We start from the raw sequence: 22,361 nt of genomic DNA, 5'->3' as shown, positions 1-22,361 counted from the left end.
TTTCATCACCCAATCAATTCCCAATGGATAAAATCAAGTTCTGCCCTACATTCTCTTTGAATATCCTATTTTGCTTGTAATTTGCCATGTTATGGAAATAAAATTCCATTTTATGTTTTTTGAACTTTAGGATCAGGTCTTTTTTTTTTGCCATGCCGATTATTGACATCATAAAAGGACAGCATCGCTGCTCATTTCTTGCTGTTGTTCTCTTTGTACTTCTGCATTTTTCACTAAGGAGCAACAACTCATTTCACCACAAGAGGAAATGGTTCTTTGGTTGCTTTCAGTAGCTAATGTGGTGGGATCTTGAATTTACACCCTTGTGTATTGATAAACAATCTACTTGCAATCAATTAACCAATGTTACATGACATGGTTAATGCAGAGATTATTCCTTGTTGATGCAGCTAGGTGTGTGATATAAGTGTGAACAATATGGTTGTTTCTATATCTGATGCTGAGACCAGTTGTTTTAAATCAGGAAATATGCGTATTCATATTAAGCTTTGTTAATCGATAGGCTCAAGATGTGTCTTAATGTGTCTTTTGAAGGAATTAAAGCCTAAATGTTTTTCTCTGCTATAGATCAGAACGTGTCCCGGCAGTAGGAGTGAGGCAGAGCTTTAGAAGAGGAAAATGAGTGAACTGGACCAGTTACGCCAGGAGGCTGAGCAGCTGAAGAACCAGATCCGAGTGAGTACCTCTCTGATCTCATACAACTGCATTTATTCGTCTCTAATCCACACCTGCAACACAAGACACGCAATATATATTTTTAAAATGTATATGGCATAATGCAATTGAAACTTTATGGCCTGGTTTCACAGACAGGGCTTGGACTAAGCCAGGATTAGGCCATGGTTCAATTAGGAGATTTAAGTCATTTTTTATTCATTTACCTTGTAAAAAAATGTTAAAAAACATTACTGGTGTGCATCTTGAGGCAAAACAAAGGCACTGATGTATTTAAAGATCAGTCAGTGCAAATTTCTTTCAGCTGAAACAACTCGGTCTTAATTTTAGTCTGGGTCTAGACTTAAGCCTTGTCTGTGAAACCGGGGGCGAGTTGCTAAGATCAAAGAAATAGTAATTATTTAATTAAATATTTTACTCCAAATTGTCCAAATATCAACTAATCAAATGGCCTGGTCAATATTAATCTTATTACTATCAAAAATAGAAAAACATCTGCTGATTGTTCAGCATTTTAGGTTAAGCATCAGATTAAATGCAAATTGTCATTTATTCACCATCAATTCTTCCGAACCTATACAAGCTGAGTTCTGTTGAACACAAAAGATATTGTGTAAAAATTGGCCTCTATTCACATCCACAGATTTTTTTTTTCATACTATGGGAGTCAATAGGGACCAACTGTTTGATTACCCATATTTTTACCAAGTATTTTCTTTTGTGTGTAAGAGAAGAAAGAAATTCATATAGAATGGAATTGAGAGTGAGTAAATACTGACACAATTTTTTAGTTCAACTATCTCTTTAAGACTCCAGGCTGAAAGGAGTCAGTGAAGCCTTTGGTTGTTACTGTGGAAAATGATTGCTCACATTCATAATTATAGAGAAATGATCAGTTTTATTAAACCTAGACAAATTTCCAACCTAGCTATTAAGTTGTACAAAGTATATGCTTGTTTGTTTTTTACCACTTGATTACTTGGTAGTCTCTTGTTACTGAGAAATATTTGCATAACCAAAAGACATTTAAATACAGAGGGTGGTTATTTACATAGTTGTACACAATGCAGGAAGAGCCGTTACTGTAACTGTACTGTTTTCATTCCTCATTGAGTTCCAGAAAGAATTTATTATGATACTTCCTCCATGAACCCGCTTTACATTTTATCTGAGCCTGAGATATTTTTACCAGTTCTCAACTTTTGTTCTAAAATGACCAAATCTGTCTAGAGTCTTTGACCTTTTAGCCATAATCAATTAAATCAATGATTAAATTAACCTTAACAATTCAATGATACCAATTAGATGACTTTTAGTTTGAGCAAGGGGTGGATATGAAAACATTTAAGAGTTGTAGATCACTGTTACAATGCATCTCATGTTACTGTATGGATACTATATATGAAACATGAACCATAAATGTTTTATATATTACATAAGAATGAAATAATGCCTCATTCCACAGTGTCTAAACTGTCTTATTTTCTTTCTTTTTTTTCTAGGATGCAAGGAAAGCTTGTGCAGATGCCACACTATCACAGGTAGAAACTGTTTTGTTTTTTTAAATGTGTAAATGTAAGCGTAATTTAAATAAACCGATTAATATTATTACCGCTGCCATCTGTGAGGATGTTTTTTAATTTGCATACACGTTTCCAGATCACAGCCAACATCGACCCTGTTGGCCGAATCCAGATGCGCACAAGAAGAACACTGCGAGGACATTTGGCTAAAATCTACGCCATGCACTGGGGCACCGATTCCAGGTACAAAACCATTCCATCGCAGTATTTGCATGACAGCCTGACCTTATTAATAAGTCCTTTGAAAACATCCTTATACAAGGGCGAGATACACTGAGGGGTTTCCCGTTCGCGGTGGAGGTGGACGGGTTCATGGCTCGTGTGGTGGCCACCGCATGCAATCCCTATTGCATTGAATCATGTTCTTTTACTGTGTTTGTGTAGGTGGTGAGTGATGGTTGTAAGTAGGTGTTATGACTAAGCATGTTGTTACTATTATAGCTACAGCCAAGAAAAATCCATAATGGTACCATTTTTGTGCCCGAATGGTGCTGGGAATAGTTTGAGATTGTTCTGGGAGACAATCCTCTTGATTGTTGTTGTGCAGGTTGTGATTTTTACGTCCACGTTTGGAAAACCCCACTCACTCACCTGTGGTTTTGTGTTTTCTGTGCAGGCTGCTTGTCAGTGCCTCCCAGGATGGAAAACTCATTATTTGGGACAGTTATACCACAAATAAGGTATTTGTACTTGCTATTCTTTTATTTCTTTATTTTTGATTTCATATATGCATTTCAGTATCACAGCATGGCTTCTGGCAAGTCACGCCTATTTTTTTTAGGGTGGATTGTTTTTTAAATAATGGCTTGAATTGTTCTAAATAGGCTGATGTTATAATCTGGTTGTTTTATTGTGTGTATAATTATAATATATTAGATATCATTTAATTATTGTAAACCTTAAAATATCTTATGATCTTTTGTACTACATCTTAATTGTTAGCAACCACATAAAAACAAATATCCTAATTCTATTCTAATTATAATGCATTTTAATTATCAACCACATAAAAAAATAAATGTGACCCTGAACCACAAAACCACATCAAGTCTTATATTTGGGTATATTTGTAGCAGTAGGCAAAAATACATTGTATGGCTCAAAATAATAGATTTTTGTTAATAATAATAATTGAAGATGATGATCCATGATGATATTTTGTAAATTCCCTACCATAAATATATCAACTTCATTTTTGATCGGTAATATGCATTGCTAAGAACTTTATAGGCGATTTTCTCCTTCTTTTTTTTTTTTTTTTTTTTTGCACCCTCGGATTCTAGATTTTCAAATGGTATCCTATCCTAACAAACCATACCTCAATGGAAATCTGATTTATTCAGCAATTCAGCTTATTTTCACGAATGAATATTGACTTATTTCAGTCAATCCCTCTTTATTTTCTCTAATTGCCACAGACCGAGCATCACTATTACTTGAAGAAACCATAAAAAACCCAAACGATTAAACCTTGTAACTACAAATGTTGCAGGATGGGTACAGTTGAAGCCTAAAATGCTCAAAACACTTCAGCAAACAAGTTACCCATCTTTTGCATAGGCAAGCACATTATAAATCAGAGTAATCTAGACCCCTCTGATCATCAGCTGTTTAAAATGCTTTCTGCAACAGATTTTATTACTTCCTGTGCTGTTTCAAATGTCACTTCCTGTTTATTTGTGTTGTGTTTCAGGTCCACGCCATTCCTCTGCGCTCCTCCTGGGTGATGACCTGTGCCTACGCTCCTTCAGGGAATTACGTTGCTTGTGGAGGCCTAGACAACATCTGCTCCATCTACAGCCTCAAGACTCGCGAGGGGAACGTGCGCGTCAGCCGTGAGCTGGCCGGACACACAGGTACAGGACGTGTCCTTCCGAAACACTCACACACTCTATTCTTGGCACTTATGAATATACACAAGGGTCGGTGTTTACCAAAGCTGTCATTACAGCATGAAACTGCACTGGTGTTTTTCCCTCTTTTTAATATATCTCATCTGACCGACTTTAAAGACAGCATCAGGGATTAGATAATGCACTCATTCTGTTCAGCTACTTTATAGGTGAAGAAATGTCCAGGTCACATTTCACACTAAATTAAGAGGAAAAAATAGATGCTGTCTATGTTCCTGAAATTTAGACACCTTTCCCATTCAAATCATTATCGTTAGTGTGATACAGCAATGTAAATCATTCTCCCATGATCCACACCATGACACAGATACATTTCGTAAGATTTTGAGGGTTAATATTGGTGTTGGAAGCATGTATTTAATTTCCATCCTTCTACAGGATACCTCTCTTGCTGTCGCTTCCTTGATGACAACCAGATTGTTACAAGTTCTGGCGACACCACCTGGTGAGTATGAGGAACAACTTCTCAGCAACACAAGGCTTGGATATATCTCAGATACTGGAGTTTACATCTGGAATTGGGACCAGATTTTGCTAGTAATGCCAACGGGAATATTTTTATAATATTTTTCTTTAAAGTCAAACATTTCCGTCTATTTCTCTTTATTTTAAGTTAATTCTTGTTTTAGAAGTTTTCTTCCAGAACAAAAGTGTTTATATAAACTACTCCCTTGTCATCCAAGATGTTCATGTCTTTCTTTCTTCAGTTGTAAAGAAATGAAAATGTTTTTAAGGAAAAAATGTCAGGAATGTTCTCCATATAGTGGACTGTGAGTTTAACTTCCATAATGCAGTGTAAATGCAGCTTCAAAGGGCTCTAAACAATCCCAGTCGAGGAAGAAGGGTCTTATCTAGCGAAACAATCGGTTAATTTCCCATCTCATTTTCTCCTCCACCTTCAAAATCATCCTACATCACTGTTTTACCACTTTTTGTAAAGGCCGTTTGACCTTCTTTGCATGTTCACTTTGTAAACACTGGGTCAGTACTTCTGCTGCGATGTAAGACGTTTTTGAAGTTAGAGGAGAAAATGAGATGCCTATCCTATCTGTCATGAACCGGAATACACGGAGTTCATGCAAAGCTAAACAAGATGATAATTTGAGTTTAGAAAGTATATCAACTGTAAAAAAATATATATTTATATATATATAGAGAGAGAGAGAGAGAGAAAATAGCTGATCGTTTTGCTAGTTTAGAGCCATTTAAACTGCTTTTTGGAAGATCAAACTCGTGGCCACTATTGAATGTAAAAATATGGAGAAACGTCCTGAAGTTTTTGCCTCTAAAAGCATAATTTCTTTACAACTGAAGAAAGAAAGACGTGAACATCTTTGATGACAAGGGGGTGAGTAAATTATCTGTAATTTTTGTTTTGGAAGTGAACTTCTCCTTGAATTTCGACATTTACTAATACATTGTTGCTTTGTTTGTTAACAAAAGACACATTATTGTGATACATTACCATAAAAAAATTGTAATTAAGGAAACTCAAGAATGAACAGATTAAGCATACAACCTATAATATTTATTTTTAGATATTTGTGACCCTGGACCACAAAATCAGTCTTAAGTAGCACTGGTATATTTGTAGCAATAGCCAAAAAAAAAAAAAGATTCTAAAAATCATTAGGATATTAAGATCATGTTTCATGAAGATATTTTGTAAATTTCCTACCCTAAATAATATATTAAAACTTCATTTTTGATTAGTTATATGCATTGCTAAGACTTTAATTTAGACATTTAAAGGTGATTTTCTCAGCATTTAGATTTTTTTTTTTTTTTTTTTTTTGCACACTCCGATTCCAGTTTTTAAATCGGCCAGATGTCAGCCAAATATTATCCTATCCTAACAAATCTGCTTTATTCAGCTTTCAAAAAATATTACCCTTATGACCCTTATGGTCCAGAGTCACATTTAATTGTTTTTATTACTTATATTTTCTTTATAGGTGTAGACGTAATCAGATTTTCCAGCTCTTATCTACACTAAGAAATGTTGGCTTTCATTTTTTTTTTTTACAGACATTTTAAATCTCACTTACACAAGTCAAAGTATGAATGTGAATTTTAAAGCATCTGAATCTGTCCTACAGTGCTCTCTGGGACATAGAGACCGGTCAACAGACGACCACGTTCGCGGGCCACACCGGTGACGTGATGAGTCTCTCTCTGGCTCCAGACACCAGGCTGTTCGTGTCAGGAGCCTGCGATGCCTCCGCTAAACTCTGGGACATCCGTGAGGGCATGTGCAGACAGACCTTCACCGGCCACGAGTCGGACATCAACGCCATCTGTGTGAGTATTCCTGCCTCATTCTGACTAGCAACAGTAAATATCAAAACTACAAGCTGTGTTCTTAGAATTGAAACTAAAAGGAGCTCATTTTCCCTCCACAGTTCTTCCCCAATGGAAACGCATTTGCGACTGGCTCTGATGACGCCACCTGTCGGCTGTTCGACCTGCGTGCTGACCAGGAGCTCATGGTCTACTCTCACGACAACATCATCTGCGGCATAACCTCCGTGGCCTTCTCAAAGAGTGGCCGCCTGTTGCTCGCCGGCTACGATGACTTCAACTGTAACGTGTGGGACACCCTCAAGGCCGACCGCGCTGGTGAGATACACGCGCACACACACAGATGGCTGAAAAACTGCAAACATATGCTAGTAATAGTTACTATCAGTGGCATGTGGTCTAGTGACCGCCCTGAAAGCAAACAAACCAACCGTACTACACACACGCAGACACACAGCGGTGTTGTTTTGCATATGGTTCAGTGCTTGCTTGGTTACGTGCCACATTGGTTTGTCTCTTTTGCATATGGCAGCATGCACAGTTCAAGCAGTCTGCTGAGAAAAGAACCTACATTTTAAAGCCTGTATAATGTGGAAATAGTGTTTTAAGTCTTCAGATGAGTTAAAATGCTCACTGGTGTTTTATTGAATGCATGTGACCCTAGACCACAAAACCAGTCATAAGGGTCAATTTTTTTTTTTTTTATAATTGAGATTTCTATATTATCTGAAAACTGTATAAGCGTTACATTGACGTATTGTTTGTTAGGATAGGACCATATTTGGCTGAGATACTAATCTGAGTGTGCAAAAAAATCTTAATATTGAGAAAATCGCTTTTAAAGCTGTCCAAATGAATTCCTTAAGAATGCATATTTCTAATCAAAAAATGTGGATATATTTACAGTAGGAATTTTACAAAATATCTTCATGGAACATGATCTTTTGGCATAAAAGAAACATTGATAATTTTGACCCATACAGTGTATTTTTGGCTGTTGCTGCAAATAAAACTGTACTACTTAAGGCTGGTTTTGTGGTCCAGGGTCACATATTTCTGAGTAAAAAGCTTTTGTGTGTGCATTCAATTAAAAAAATACATGCCACATTTTAACTCATTTGAAGATTGAAAACATTGCATTTTAATGTTGTAAGCACTTCAAAATGTGGTTTATCAGGAGACTGCTTGTCCTGGGCTTAAATATTTACATTTCCAATTAGTTACTTTTGTTTTTTTTAGTTGATGTCTTTGAAAATCTTTACTACACTTTTCTTTTTTTCCTCAAAAAATATCAAACACACAAACTAACATGCAATTTTCACTGTAGTAAACTGTTAATCAATTTTATTTTTATGTAAATTTTTAAATAATTACAAAGAAACAGTAAGTTGAATTATGCATGACAAGTCCACAAAAATGATAGACTAAACAGAATGGTATGTAATTGTAAAATGTACTAAACTTTTTTTTTTTTACCATGTATAAGTGAGATTTTCACCATTGCAGAAACACTGTTTGGCATTCTCTCCCTTACACTGAAAAAAAAAAAATGAAATTTACCAGCAGTTTCTGAGTGAAATTCTAAGTAGTCACAAGGAAATAGTCATGTAACATTTTAAAGTAGAAAAACTGAATTAGTATAATCTTTGTTTAAAAAAAATAATACATTTCAAAGAAACATTGAGGTTTACTGACATCTGGACTCTTTCAGGTGTGCTGGCCGGCCACGACAACCGAGTAAGCTGTCTGGGTGTAACCGATGATGGTATGGCAGTGGCTACAGGGTCCTGGGATAGCTTCCTCAAGATCTGGAACTGAACGCTGAAGGTGCTTTCAATACAACATGTCCGATACAGTAAGAATCAGCCTCTTCCAGCATAACCTAACATCAAACAAAAGATACTTTGTGTGTTTTACATTCCATTTAAATCTATCCTTGTATTGCCTCCTGCTATTTTTAGCCACACGTTCATGAAGATCAGAGGGCTGATATGTAAAATAGACACTTTTTTATACATTTATTTAAAATGTCTTTTAGATGTTTATTATCTTAACAAATGCATGCATGCATTTTGAAGTGCACTCTTAAAAATAAAAAAAGGTTTAAAAGGTTCTTCACAGCGATGCCATAAAAGAACCATTTTTGGTTCCAGAAAGAACCATTCAGTCAAAGGTTCTTTAAAGAACCATCACTTTCTTACCTTTTTATGTTCTGAAGAACCTTCTTTCTCCACAAAGTACAAAGTAGGTTCTTCAGCTGTTAAAGGTTGTTTATGGAACCATTTAGACAAAAAAGGTTCTTCTATGGCTTTGTAAAGCACCTTTATTTTTAAGAGTGTAGAAAGACTGAAATAGTATTTCTTGTAAAAAAAATACTTCAATGGTTTTTCAATCTTCAATTTACAAATAAGAGTTATTTGTTTCTAAATAAAAAGTTCAATTTCTTGCAGTATAATGCAAACTTTATTTACTTTGTGTATTTTTAATGCAGGATTATGTGTGGTCGTCTGATCTAAATAAGTCATTCTGTGAATATCTGCTTTATCGTTTCCGTCTCTCTGTCTGTCCGCAGATATCATTTGAACTCCAAAGTTGACTGGAAGACCATTCCAACTTTAGAATGTTAAATTTCACAGCATCGTCAACAACAAAACACCTTATAAAACTGACTGACACCACCATGAAAAGAAATAAAACTTCTAAGGGAAAACAATGCCTTTCCTACACCAAGAAGAGCACAATTTGTTTTATCACCCAGCTTAAAAAAAAGAAAGAAAAAAAAAAGAGAAGAATTCCTGTGGTATCAAATGAATAACTTGCATTCCCTCTCGGACCATTCTGTGTCACCCTGTAAGAGAAAACACAAAACACTATCATCCCATGCTTATGTATCATGTGTCTAGAAAGCAAATGTTGGAGTGTAATTGTACAAATTATTTAACTCTTATTTTTTTTTTCCTTTCTTCTTCCTCTTCTGTTCCTTTTATCTGATAGTTCATCTTCTAGATCTTATTTTCCCGCCTGTTTTTTCTGTTTAGACGATATGTTTCTGATTAGTAAAACTTTTAATCCTGTTATAAAACCATGTGAAAACGAGAAGTCATGTAAAATGCTGAAACTAGACCAGGATGGAAGAGCAGCTTTTTTGACGATGCCAATCATGTGTTTTGTTTTGTTATTTTCGTGTGCACTAGGTTGCTCTAGAGGTTGTGTAGTTTTCATGAACGTGACTCGAGCGAGAGGTAAAGTTTCACATATTTTGAGGAGGCCGTCCCCAGACAGCGTTCACCTCCGATCTGTTCCGATCGTTAACGTCGCTGGGCTAATAAGAACAGCCTTAGCTTTCTAAAAAGAAAATGTAATCCTGATCTGTGCATTAGTTAACTTTCAGTGTGAATCCTGGTCCTTTGTCATTAAAGATAAAAAATGCCATATCTCTTTGAAATACTTTGCCATTTCTGAGTCCGAGGTACTCGCTTCATTTATCTACGAATGGCCGTTGTAAATATGGGTATCCGACTTGCACGCGAATGCAGCATTATATCCTAGCTAATGTTTCTTTCCAGTCTCGTCACAGCTTTGTTTGCACAATAAGAAACTTGACTAACGTTTTAAGCGTTAACTAACCAAGCACATGCCGTTAATCACATTGAATGCTAATTTTAATGTAGAAAATGCACAAAAAAAGTACAAAAAAATGGAAAAAAAAAACCTTCTAAAAAACAATCCTCTCTTTCATTGGATTAAAAAACGGTTCCAACTAACCCCTTAGCTTATCTTCTGGTCTTACGTTTATACGTTCCTTTGAGCTTTTGGCTTTAATTCCGATTTTTGGGATTGGGGAGGTCGGGCGGGGGAATGTTTAGGTTTGTTTTTGTTTTCAGTTTTTTCCAGCGGTGTCGGGATCGGTGTTCGGAAAAGCGAAACCTTTTTCTTTTCTTTCGTTTTAGCCCAGTTCCAGAGAGAGAACAGATAGCCCTGTCTGTGCTTGGAAATACAGTTACTACTATGTGAATGAAATGTTGTACAAATCAATGTCTGAAAATAATGATAATTCTGAAATTTTTAAGTTAAGCGTTTTATTTCATCTGCCATGAATTAACGTAGTCGCATGCTGTAGAATTTGCTTAAACAGGCGCTGACGTCTTTAGGCCCACTTACCTCCACCGGGACGGCGAAACCGATACGAAACTGCGAAATTTTCACCATTGAAACGTCGATTCCAGATGTTTTAGACATGCTGTGCATACATCCTTTACTTTTACTGGCCAAGCTATGCACCTGTGTGAGAAATCGTGAGGGAAAAGCCACATATATATATATATCCTTCCTGCAGACGACCTGTAAATCATGGCCATGCTTCCTGAAATTGTCCCGACAGTTGCGAAGACGCTCTGAAAAACCTTTGCGCGAGTTTTCTAAATCCAAACCGTTCGATCGGAGAATCGCGAGAAACTCTTTTTGGCTTTTCTTTATAAACGTTTTGAAATGGCATCTGACATGGCAGAGTCTTCTGTTCTTTTTCCACTGTAAACAGATGCACTTTCTTTAATAGTTGTGACTTTTTTTTTTTATTATTATTGTTTTTTCCTTTCTCTGCGATAATGTACAATAATTGTGATGTATTTGTGTGTGCTGCCACCAGTAAAGATTAATTGCAGTTCAATTAAAATGGATTCCCCTTATTTTCTCTCTTCATTAATAACTGTAGATCTCAGCACTCCCTATCTCACCTTTTGTATTTAATTTCAGTCTGTCGGTGTACCACAGAAAGCTGGATGCAACATAGATACTATATTAAAATGTACTGTTATTTAAGATGTAATAAAACAAGTTTGAGATGTCTCTGATGTGCTGATGATTTGCTAGAAAGCAGAACGTAACCGTAATTAATAAAAGAGCTTTTTTAAGGTCCGTTCTGACTGAAATAGCAGTTCCTCATTCTTCAGACATGCCGTCGTCATCTGATATTTGGGTACACTCTTAGAAATAAAGGAGCTTCACGATGCTATAGAACAACCTTTTTTGTTTAAATGGTTCCATAAAGAACCTTTAACATCTGAAGAACCTTTCTGTTTCACAAAAGGTTTTTTGTGGTTCTTCACAAAGGTTCTTCAGATGATAAAAAGGTAAGAAAGACATGGTTCCTTAAAGGGGTCATCGGATGCAAAACTCACTTTTACATGTTTGAACATTAATGTGTGTTTGTAATTTGTGTACACAACCACCCTACAATGATAAGCCACGAAGTGGTATTTTTTTTAATTTTTAAAAGTTATATCCTCTTTTTAAAATCAGGTCATTCTCAGCTTCATGTCGGTGTGACGACACACCAACAGAGGCCACTCCCACGATAGTTGATTGACATGAGCGCCTTACCTTAGACCCGCACTCACCGAGCTGAAACAGACCGACTCCGATCGCCATTGTGTTGGATGTAATAATTAACATAGCAGTCGTCATTTGCCCCCCACATCATTACTTTAGTTTTTGAAATCGTTGTGATCCCAATCTACATAGGCGTCTATGTTCGTGCGAATCGTTCCTGATGCGGCTTCACCCACAGAAAAAGTGAGTATAAGGGTTTTTTATGCATCTTTGCAAATGCCGTTTCTTAATAATGTGCTAGTTAGCAAGTTTCACCGCTAAATGCGGTGAAGGTAAACGTTACGCCTCGTCATCCCACGACAGAGAAGTGTGGGGCGAGCAGAGCTCATTACCATTTAAAGGAACATGCAACAGAATGGCTCGCTCTAAAAAGGGCAATGTGATTTTGACAATGTAGAAAGTGTTTTTTTACACTACCATTGAGAATTTTTAACCAAAGTGTGTTATAGACTTCTCGTTAAAACCCTAAAGAATCATATCAGCTTGTGGAAAATGAGCATCCGATGACCCCTTTAAAGAACCTTTGACCGAATGGCTCTTTGTGGAACCAAAAATGGTTCTTCCATGGCATCACTGTGAAGAACCTTTTAAAGCACCTGGTCATCGGATGCCCATTTTCCACAAGTTCATATGATTCTTTAGGGTCTTAATGGAAAGTCTATAATATACTTTGGTAAAAATTTTCAACTCATTTTAAGACATGGTCCCTTTAAATGCAAACGAGCTCTGCTCGCCCCGCCCCTCTCTGGGATTATGAGACGTAATGTTTACTTTAGCCGCCTTTAGCGGTGAAACTTGCCAACAAGCACATTATTAAGAAAGGCCGTTCACAAAGATGTATAAAAAAACTATACTCACTTCTGCTGTGGGTGAAGCTGCATCAGGAACGATTTGCACAAACATAGAGTCATATGCCGATCGGGATCGGCGCTTTCCTTTTAAAAACGAAAGTAACGTTTTCCTCTGCGTCTTCAGTAAATGATGACTGCTGTGTTCATTATTACATCCAACAACAGAACACCTCAATCACTCAATCAGACATTCTTGTCTGCACCTGAGTCACACAATGGCGATCGAAGTCGGACTGTTTCAGCTCGGTGAGGGCGGGTCCATAGTAAGGCGCTCATGTCAATCAACTATCGTGGGAGTGGCCTCTGTTGGTGTGCCATCACACTGACAAGAAGCTGAGAATGACCTGATTTTAAAAAGGGGATATTACTTTTAAAGATTAAAAAAATACTACTTGGTGGATTTTTATCATTGTAGGGTGGTTGTGTACACAAACTACCAACACATTAAAGGAATAGTTCACCCAAAAATGAAAAGTTGATGTTTATTTGCTTACCCCCAGGGCATCCAAGATGTAGGTGACTTTGTTTCTTCAGCAGAACACAAACAAAGATTTTTTTTTAACGAAAACCGGTGCAGTCTGTCAGCCAAATAATGGAAGTGGATGGGCACCAGACCTTTAAAAGTAAAAAAAAAAATGCACAGACAAATCCAAATTACACCCTGCGGCTCGTGACGATACATTGTTGTCCTAAGACATGAAACGATCGGTTTTTGTGAGAAACTGAACAGTATTTATATCATTTTTTACCTGTGATACACAGCCACGTCCATCTGTCATGAACACGAGTTTAGCACCCGGCTCGTTACACATGTACGCGCTCTGGCGTAGAATACGCAAACGCCGGAAGCGATCTGTCGCATGTATACAACACTCATTGTTTACTCAGAGCACAGAGATTGTGGGCATAGCGGCTATTCAAAATGGTAATTACTTGCGCTTATTTGATTGATTGTTCAAACCGATTTAAAGCTAAAAGATTACGTTTGCTTGTGCAAACTCATCCGGGACTTTTCACCGATTTCCCCTTACGGCGTTTGCGTATTCTACGCCAGAGCGCGTTCACATGTAGCGAGCCGGATGAAAAACTCATGCTCATGACAGATGGACGTGGCTGTGTATCAAAGGTAAAAAATTATATAAATACTGTTCAGTTTCTCACAAAAACCGATCGTTTCGTGTCTTAGGACATCAATGTATCGTCACGAGCCGCAGGGTGTAATTTGGATTTGTCTGTGCATGTTTTTTTTTTTTTTACTTTTAAAGGTCTGGTGCCCATCCACTCCCATTATTTGGCTGACAGACTGCACCGGTTTTCGTTAAAAATCTTCGTTTGTGTTCTGCTGAAAAAAAACAAAGTCACCTACATCTTAGATGCCCTGGGGGTAAGCAGATAAACATAATTTTTTAATTTTTGGGTGAACTATCCCTTTAATGTTCAAACAACATGTAAAAGTTTTGCATCCGATGACCCCTTTAAGAGTGGATGTTTCCAGTCTAATGTGTGCTTACCTTTGCTAGAAATGATTTCAGATTGTCGTTTCCTCAATGCATCGTGTTATTTATGATTCAGGCCTGAAAAACTTTCTCAAAAGTTACTTTGTATACAATTTTGAATATTTGCTAATAAAAGATCTCAAAGGTCATATAAAATGGATTGGTCAAATACTGTGGGAACACTAGCTTTTGATCAACAAGCAAACAAAGTGTGTACTATTTAGACAAACACCAAAGAAAATTATTAAGCAGACATAAACTATTAACATAGCTGTATAAACAAAGTATATTCCAATGAAAACCACCACTGTGTCCAGCCAGAGTATCTTCTCTAATGCATTTGACTGAATTATGACTCTTTTGGCTCATACGCTTTGCGTTTCCTTTTTTGGTTGCGTCTTCTACTTAGAGGTTTTTATGCTGTCCTATAACTGGAGTCTGTAAGTGCTCATTACTGTTCTTAGGAATAACATTTCCAAATACCAGCTGTGGAGAAGACTGATCATATCAGCACAGGAAAATGAAACTTGCTATAAATTTCTATATATACCCTTGTAATCAGAGTTTGTCTCTTGATTTTGGTCTTGATCTGAGTCTTTTGTTCATTGAAAAGTAACAACTTGCAGTCCTCTATAGATAATATAGCTTTCTCCAGTGAAAAAGTAATCTCACTCTTGAATCAGGAGTGAAGTATGCACAGATCAAGCACTATTTAAATGTCAAAACCAATTTGTTAGTGGATTTTGGTGTGAAAGGACAACAGAGGATGGACTTTTTCACTGGGGGAAGCAATATCGTATTTTAGTTTGACATTGAAAACGTCTTGATGGATTTGTTTCTTACAAACACGCAGCTTTTGCTTTATAAGATGTTAATTGATGGACTGAAATGGTGTGGATTGCTTGTGGATTATTGTGATGTTTTTATCAGCTGTTTGGATTCTCATTCTGACGGCACCCATTCACTGCAAAGGGTCCATGTGAGCAAGAGATGCAATGCTAAATTTCTCCAAATCTGTTCTGATGAAGAAACAAACTTGTCTTCGTCTTGGATGGCCTGAAGGTAAGTCAATTTAAAGCAAATTTTAAACTGTTCTTTTAAAGGAAAAAATGTTTGTTTCTTCTGTGGAACATGAAGAAGAGGCTTTTTCAGTGAATAAATATTAAACACTGATATTATTTTAAAAATACTTTGTGTTCTGCAAAAGAAAGTCATACAGATTTTAAACAATATTTTTTTTTTTTTAAGAGGGCTGGTGTTCTAAAACGAATTGGTATTTTCATAATGGGCTTATGAATTTAAAAACAATTGTTAATTTTGCATGTAAAAGTGTCTTTGAACATGCATCTACAATGCATTCTTTGTGAATTCACACAAACGGCTTGTTGTTACCACTTATTATGCAATGGTCAGCAGTTATCTTCAGGAAAAGCAGATACAAATAATAAACCTTATAATTTATTAGGTACATCTGCTTGTTAATACAGTCCATAATGTTGCAGCAACTGATGTCCAGAAGTTCAGCTACTTTGGAAACCACACATCATAATGGGTCAGAAATATGGTATAATTGCAGATAATTATATCATGCATATGTAGTCAAAAACATGATGCTATCATGACTCTCATGTGTCTCTAGGCAAGATATCTAGTTTAGAAAAACTGCATGCATATTTGAACCCCCTTTATTAGTGGGTTTTAATAAATGCAACATTCTTAGGTGGTCGAGAATGTTTAGATGAGAACACGTGCGTCAATAACTAGGCCAGATATCTGTTGTTTTTCCCTTCTGCTGTGTTGTTTTTCCTCCTGTTCTCCAAAGGAAATGATTTTGGGCCAATTATACCTTATCCGACAGATCTATTCCTGTTTCTCAGGAAAAGTATGCAGGCCAAACCATGTGCATGGAAGATGCCTCAGTTTAGAAGTGACTTCCTTTCAAAACAAATGAGTTTCTGAGACACAATCACACTCGTGATTATGTTGTTAAAAAATCAAATGCCAGCTAATTGCTTTCCATTTGCATTTACTAATATAGCCCACATTATTTAAAAGCAAATTACTTTACAACAGAGGTTTCAAATAGGACACTGGACCACAAAACCATAAGAGTCAACATTTTTTAAATTAAGTAAATAAATAAGCTTTCCATTGATGTATGGTTTGTTAGGATAGGACAATATTTGGCCTAGATACAACTATTTGAAAATCTGGAATCTGAGGGTGCAAAAAAAATCTATAGTGAGAAAATCGCCTTTAAAGTTGTCCAACTGAAGTTCTTAGCAATGCATATTACTAATAAAAAATAAGTTTTGATATAGGTATGGTAGGAAAATTACAAAATAACTTCATGGATCATGATTTTTACTTAATATCCTAATGATTTTTGGTATATATAAAGGGTCACAGTACATACTGTGGTAAGTAGTGCATGAGATTTCCATGCTGCAAAGCTCACTTGTCTGGTTCAAACAGTAGTCAAGACCCATAATTTAGCTTTTTGATTTTATTAAAACAGACTTCATAATTAACCTTCTTGTACATAGTGCTTTACAAACTTATTTTTACAAGCAGTTCGACAACAAAAAAAGGAAAGCAAAAACCATCATGTAAAATAAAACATAAGAATGTCAATGAAAACGATCCTGTATCATATTCTTCATGTATGCATTGAGGTGGCATTCATAATACTGGCCCTTATGCAACGAGAAAGCTCAGAAAAATACAAACTGTTGTTTGCAAGTTAACAGTGATATAATTTCTTGGCTCTAAGAAAATAGAATGCAGGCTTAAAGACTGATTAACCTTATTACCTTGGTATTTAGAAGCAGTCCGAAAACCCTAAAATCACTTAGTTACACTCTTCCCGTCTTCAATCATATTACCCCGGAGTTGCAGCCAAGTTCCACCAAATGTTCCACTGAATTTCCTCTTAATAGTGTAACAGATACTGCTCTTTTTTGTAGCTGTTGTTTTTTGGAATATCATGTTTCTTTGAAGTCTTTGAAGTTTTGGAATTTTCACTTTTAGAATGGATACGATCCAGTGATACAATAAACCTAATGAAGGATTTCTGATGTTAAAATTGAAGTAAGGACAAGAAAAATGTGTATGTAACTACTGTCACTTATATAAGGGAGAACTAGTCAACAGATTGGGTTTAGTGAGAGATGAACAAGTTTATTGTTTTTAGGCGCTGCTTAAACGTGGTAAAACTCACAGCTTCAGTGCTTTACGAGGGGTGCTGGTGCTGTTTTTAATACAGAATGCGTTTTTCAGTTGAAAGGACAAAAACCCTGCAAGTTCAGGAGACACTTTTTTAAAAAAAGTTTAACTTCCTTTATTTGACTTGCAAAAGATATCTGTCTAGCACGTTTACATAGAAAAAGAATGGAAAAGTAGCCTAATATAAAATGCGTTGTGCATGAGACTTGACATATTCTGTTTTTATTACACAACATCTTGGAGAAAAAAAAATAGGTAAACAATGTAGGTATTGTAGCTTGGCGTGATTCTCATTCCGACCACTTAAATTTTTATCACGGGAATCTATTGTTCCATAAAAAACTAAAATGGTTCTTTTACGGCAAACCTGTAAAACCCCCAGTATTTTTAAAAGTGTACCCGGATGAAGTTTGCAAGAACATGTCAGTGTCATACTTGTGATACAAGCATTTGCCAAATGCATAAATCAAAATATGACCCATTTCTGAGGTTGTATGACATTCACCCACATGCTATCTAATGCACAACATCTTTAACATTTCAGTCTTTTAGTTGACAACTTCAAAAAAAGGAAATAGAAAAACAACCCAGATACTATAAGTTCATATTTTCAAGGCAACAAGAATAAAGACATTGACTTCATATACTCCGATTTTATCTTTGGATTATATACTACTGCAAAACATTACAGGCTTGCTTTTCTTCAGAGTCAGTTTGCACAGCTCTGCAGACTTGCAGCCATCAGAGATATTTGCAGAGCAGGGTGAACAGTCTTCGTGTGCAGAATTGAAGCTTCTGCGATTCGACTTTTGGGAGTAGTTCTGACTTTGACGTCGATAAGACCAACGAAATGATGCATTACGGATGTCTGTGCGAAAGTTCTCTGCAGCAAAGTAGTACAACAAGGGGTTGAAACAACTGTTGAATGATGCCATGCACAACGAGATGACCAGAACTTTTAGGAGGAATTCAATGACCTGGCAGCTCTCATTTAAAACCTTGGCATGAAGATGGACTGTGCGTATGACGTGATATGGTAGGAAACACAGCAGGAATGTGCTCAGGACAATGGCAATTAAATACACTGAACGCTGCTTGTTGTTTTTATTTTTTCTTGGAGTATTCTTTCCTTTGAGTAGGCAGATGATGCAGCTGTAGCAGACGAGAATTATAATGAACGGAATGACGAATCCTAACAAAATCCCTACATAATTCAAAATAAATATGCGATTCCATGAGTTGTTGTTCCCCGGTTCAAAGCACCGTGTCTTGTTATTCCGCTGTGTAGTACCTGTCAAAAGGAATGGCGTTGACAGGCAGGCCACAAAAATCCAGATTGCTACGCATGCTATCTTTGCTCTAAATGGGGTAACAAGGGTCTGGTGTTTCATGGACTTAACTATGGCAATGTAGCGTAGTATGCTAAGGCCTGTGAGAAACAGTACACTTGTGTACAGATTGACATAAAAGGAAAATACACACCAGCGGCAAAACCAGTCTGGAAAATCCCATTGACCACCCCTAAAATAATAGACCAGACGGAAGGGCAACGTCAAGGAGAAGCCAACATCTGAAATTGCCAAGTTAGTCATAAATACAATGTTGGCTGATGTCTTTTTAGTGAGACTCAGGAACACAAACAAAGCCACTGTGTTGCTGATCAATCCAATAGGGAATACGACACAGTACGTGACTTTGTACGCCAAATATTTGAAATCTTCACTTTCCTCACAAATCTGATTCGTGTGAGGTGTTTGGGTGACGTTGAGCCAAGATGGAGTCACCATTGTGAAATCAGGAGCTGGAGGCAAAAAAAAAATACAAGATAAGAATTAGAAATTAAACAATTGTGCTGCAATCAGAAAAAGCACTTCCAAGGTTTGAACCTCCAAAATACAGTTTAAATGCAGCTTCACAGGGCTCTAAACGAAGTGTCTTATCTAACGAAACGATCTGTATTTTTTTTTTTTATTACAATTGATATACTTTTTAACATCAGACGCTCATCTGGTCTTGCTCTGCCTGAACTTTGTTTTCTTTTTTCGATTTAAGGCCGTTAGTGTATGTCAAAAAACTCCCATCTCATTTTGTCCATTTTCTACATTGCTGTTTTATTTTTTTATTTTTTGTTAAGGGTGTTTGATCTTCTTTGCATGTTCACTTTGCAAACACTGGGTCGGTACTTCTGCAGCGATATAGGATGATTTTGAAATGATTTTTGAAGTTGAGGGAGAAAATAAGATGGAAGTTTTTCGACATACCCTAACTGTCTTGAACCAGAAAAAGAGTTCAGGCATAGCAAGACAAGATAAGGTTAAAAAGTATATAAATTGTAATTTAAAAAAATTAAATAAATAACCAATAGTTTCGCTAGATAAGACCCTTCTTCCTCAACTGGGATTCTTACAACTGCATTTGAGATCATTTGAAGACGCATTTAAACTGAATTTTGGAAGTTCAACCTCAGGGCACCATAGAAGTCCATTATATGGAGAAAAATCCTGAAATGTTTTCCTCAAAAAATATAATTTCTTTACGACTGAAGAAAGAAAGACATGAACATCTTGGACAACAAGGGAGTGAGTACATTATCTGTAAATTTTTGTTCTGGAAGTGAACTTCTCTTTAAATGCAGCTTCAAAGGGCTCTAAATAATCCCAGCTGAGGAAGAAGGTCTTGTCTAGTGAAATGATCGGTTATTTTCTAAAAAAAAAAAAAAAAAAAAAAATTCAATTTATATACTTTTTAACCTCAAACACTGGGTTGAGGGAGAAAATAAGATGGGAGTTTTTCAACATACCCTAACTGTCTTGAACCAGAAAAAAGAGTTCAGACAGAGCAAGACAAGACGAGTGTTTGAGGTTAAAAAGTATTTAAATTGTAATTTAAAAAAAATAAATAACCGATCGTTTCTCTAGATGAGACCCTTCTTCCTCAACTGGGATTGTTTACAACTGCATTTGAGATCATTTGAAGACGCATTTAAACTGCATTTTGGAAGTTCAAACTAAGGGCACCATAGAAGTCCACTATATGAAGAGAAATCCTGAAATGTTTTCCTCAAAAAATATAACGTCTTTACGACTGAAGAAAAAAAGACATTAACATCTTGGACGACAAGGGAGTGAGTTTTGAAATTTTTGTTCTGGAAGTGAACTTCTCTTTAAATGCAGCTTCAAAGGGCTCTAAATAATCCCAGCCGAGGAAGAAGAGTCTTATCTAGCAAAACGGTTATTTTCTAAAAAAAAATAAAAATAAAAAAAGACAATTTATATACTTTTAACCTCCAACGCTCGTCTTTGGTATCTCTGCGTGAGCTCTGTGCACTCTGTTTCAAGACAGTTAGGGTATGTCGAAAAACTCCCATCTCATTTTCTTCTCCAATTTCAAAATCGCCCTACATCGCTGTTTATCTTTTTTTGTAAAGGCTGTTTGATCTACTTTGCATGTTTACTTTGTAAACACTGGGTTGGTACTTTTGCAACAATATAGTATGATTTTGAAGTTGGAGGAGAAAATGAGATGGGAGTTTTTCGACAAACCCTAACTGTATTGACCTGGAAGAGTACAAGCAGAGCTAGACAAGATGAGCATTTCAGGTTAAAAAGTATACAAATTTAATAAAAATAACAGATTGTTTTGCTAGATAAGACCCTTCTTCCTCAGCTAGGATCATTCAGAGTTTTTTGAAGCTGCATTTAAACTGCATTTTGGAAGTTCAAACTCAGGGCACCATAGAAGTCCACTATATGGACAGAAATCCTAAAATGTTTCCTAAAACTATTTCTTTACAACTGAATAAAATAAAGACATCTTGGCGTGAGTAAATTATCTGTACATGTTTGTTCTGGAAGTGAACTTCTCCTTTAAGCATGCAAAATTGCTTCATATTCTAGAATAAATAGCTGCAAGACGAGATGTCGTGCTCTGTCAAGGGCTTCTGGTTTTAATAATTAATAAAGCACGACTAATAATAAATAAATTCTAAATCCTCAAGAGGTCAATCTGTACTGACCAAGCATCTTCTGGCTATGCAAATGTGCAGGTCACCCGACCAAAAACTCTTTGCATGTGCTTCCGGTTTGATGTGCCTGAGTGTGACCGCACCATAAAAGACTGAACATGCTGATAAAGTGGTGAAGACATGACATTAGAAAGTTACAGTAACAGTTAAGCCATTGCTCAACAATAGCTTACCAAACCAGGAAAAAGTGTTTTATTTAAAAACAGGGGTTTAAAAACTCCCCTGTTTTTTATCAGGTTAAAAATTGACGTTGCCATAGATGTTTAATACACAGACGGCATGCTTTACTTCATTAAAAATAATAATAATAATAAATTCTAATCTTGTGTATTATACAGTTTTATGTTTGATAAAGTTAATATTAATTTTATAATAATGTAATAATTATTATTTTAAAAAAGGGAAAACAGTAATATAATACTTTATATTTGTTTGTGTATGTGTATATATATGTTTCATGTTCATGTTTTTTTCCCAACTACCCAAATATCGTTATTTTATCAAGAAGTCTGTTGTTTCCAGTAGTCTCGTCCATAGTTCATGCAAAACATATGTAAAAGAATATCCAGAGAGTGAAATGAAAACAGTTGCACACTAACAATATTCAAATGACAGCTGTAAATATACACCTGAAAAACAAAACATGGATCGTTGCTCTTTATAAAGAAAGGCATTGTTAATTATTAATATGACTACGAAACCAATTTTCTGGAAGTAACTGGTCTGGTTATGCCATTGTAAAAATAACTGTACTGGAGAAACACACTGAAGTTGGTCTTCACTGGAATAACTAACAAAACAACTCTAACAAGTTCTCCAGCTATAGTCCTCGAAAACACCTAAAGCTATCTGCACATCTTATACAACTTACCATGGTAATTCTT

At 36.1% G+C, this 22,361-nt stretch overlaps 2 protein-coding genes across 5 annotated transcripts in view; one reads left to right on the top strand and one right to left on the bottom strand.

Moving 5' to 3' along the window:
• gnb1b (guanine nucleotide binding protein (G protein), beta polypeptide 1b) overlaps positions 1-11,338 on the top strand; it is a 17,338-nt gene extending 6,000 nt beyond the window's left edge. For 3 of the 4 annotated variants that reach the window (XM_073851163.1, XM_073851160.1, XM_073851161.1), the window contains exons 2-11: positions 589-696; positions 2,199-2,237; positions 2,356-2,462; positions 2,896-2,959; positions 3,973-4,135; positions 4,571-4,637; positions 6,292-6,493; positions 6,595-6,811; positions 8,205-8,348; positions 9,066-11,338. In XM_073851163.1, coding sequence (XP_073707264.1) covers positions 640-696; positions 2,199-2,237; positions 2,356-2,462; positions 2,896-2,959; positions 3,973-4,135; positions 4,571-4,637; positions 6,292-6,493; positions 6,595-6,811; positions 8,205-8,311 — 1,023 coding nt within the window. In that variant the 5' untranslated portion in view covers positions 589-639 and the 3' untranslated portion in view covers positions 8,312-8,348; positions 9,066-11,338. The remainder of the gene's footprint in view (positions 1-588; positions 697-2,198; positions 2,238-2,355; positions 2,463-2,895; positions 2,960-3,972; positions 4,136-4,570; positions 4,638-6,291; positions 6,494-6,594; positions 6,812-8,204; positions 8,349-9,065) is intronic. The other variant, XM_073851162.1, reaches the window with a different exon arrangement.
• cysltr3 (cysteinyl leukotriene receptor 3) overlaps positions 9,297-22,361 on the bottom strand; it is a 13,984-nt gene continuing 919 nt past the window's right edge. Inside the window, exons 2-4 of the mRNA XM_073852599.1 lie at positions 18,143-19,254; positions 10,655-10,774; positions 9,297-9,341 (exon numbers count right to left, since the gene is read on the bottom strand). Of these exons, the coding sequence (XP_073708700.1) occupies positions 9,297-9,341; positions 10,655-10,774; positions 18,143-19,254 (1,277 nt within the window). The remainder of the gene's footprint in view (positions 9,342-10,654; positions 10,775-18,142; positions 19,255-22,361) is intronic.

The sequence above is a fragment of the Garra rufa genome, chromosome 12 (genome assembly GCF_049309525.1).
Source record: "Garra rufa chromosome 12, GarRuf1.0, whole genome shotgun sequence".
In the NCBI taxonomy this organism is placed as follows: domain Eukaryota; kingdom Metazoa; phylum Chordata; class Actinopteri; order Cypriniformes; family Cyprinidae; genus Garra; species Garra rufa.
Note: the sequence above shows the minus strand (reverse complement) of the source record. Positions and strands in the feature narration are given on the sequence as shown.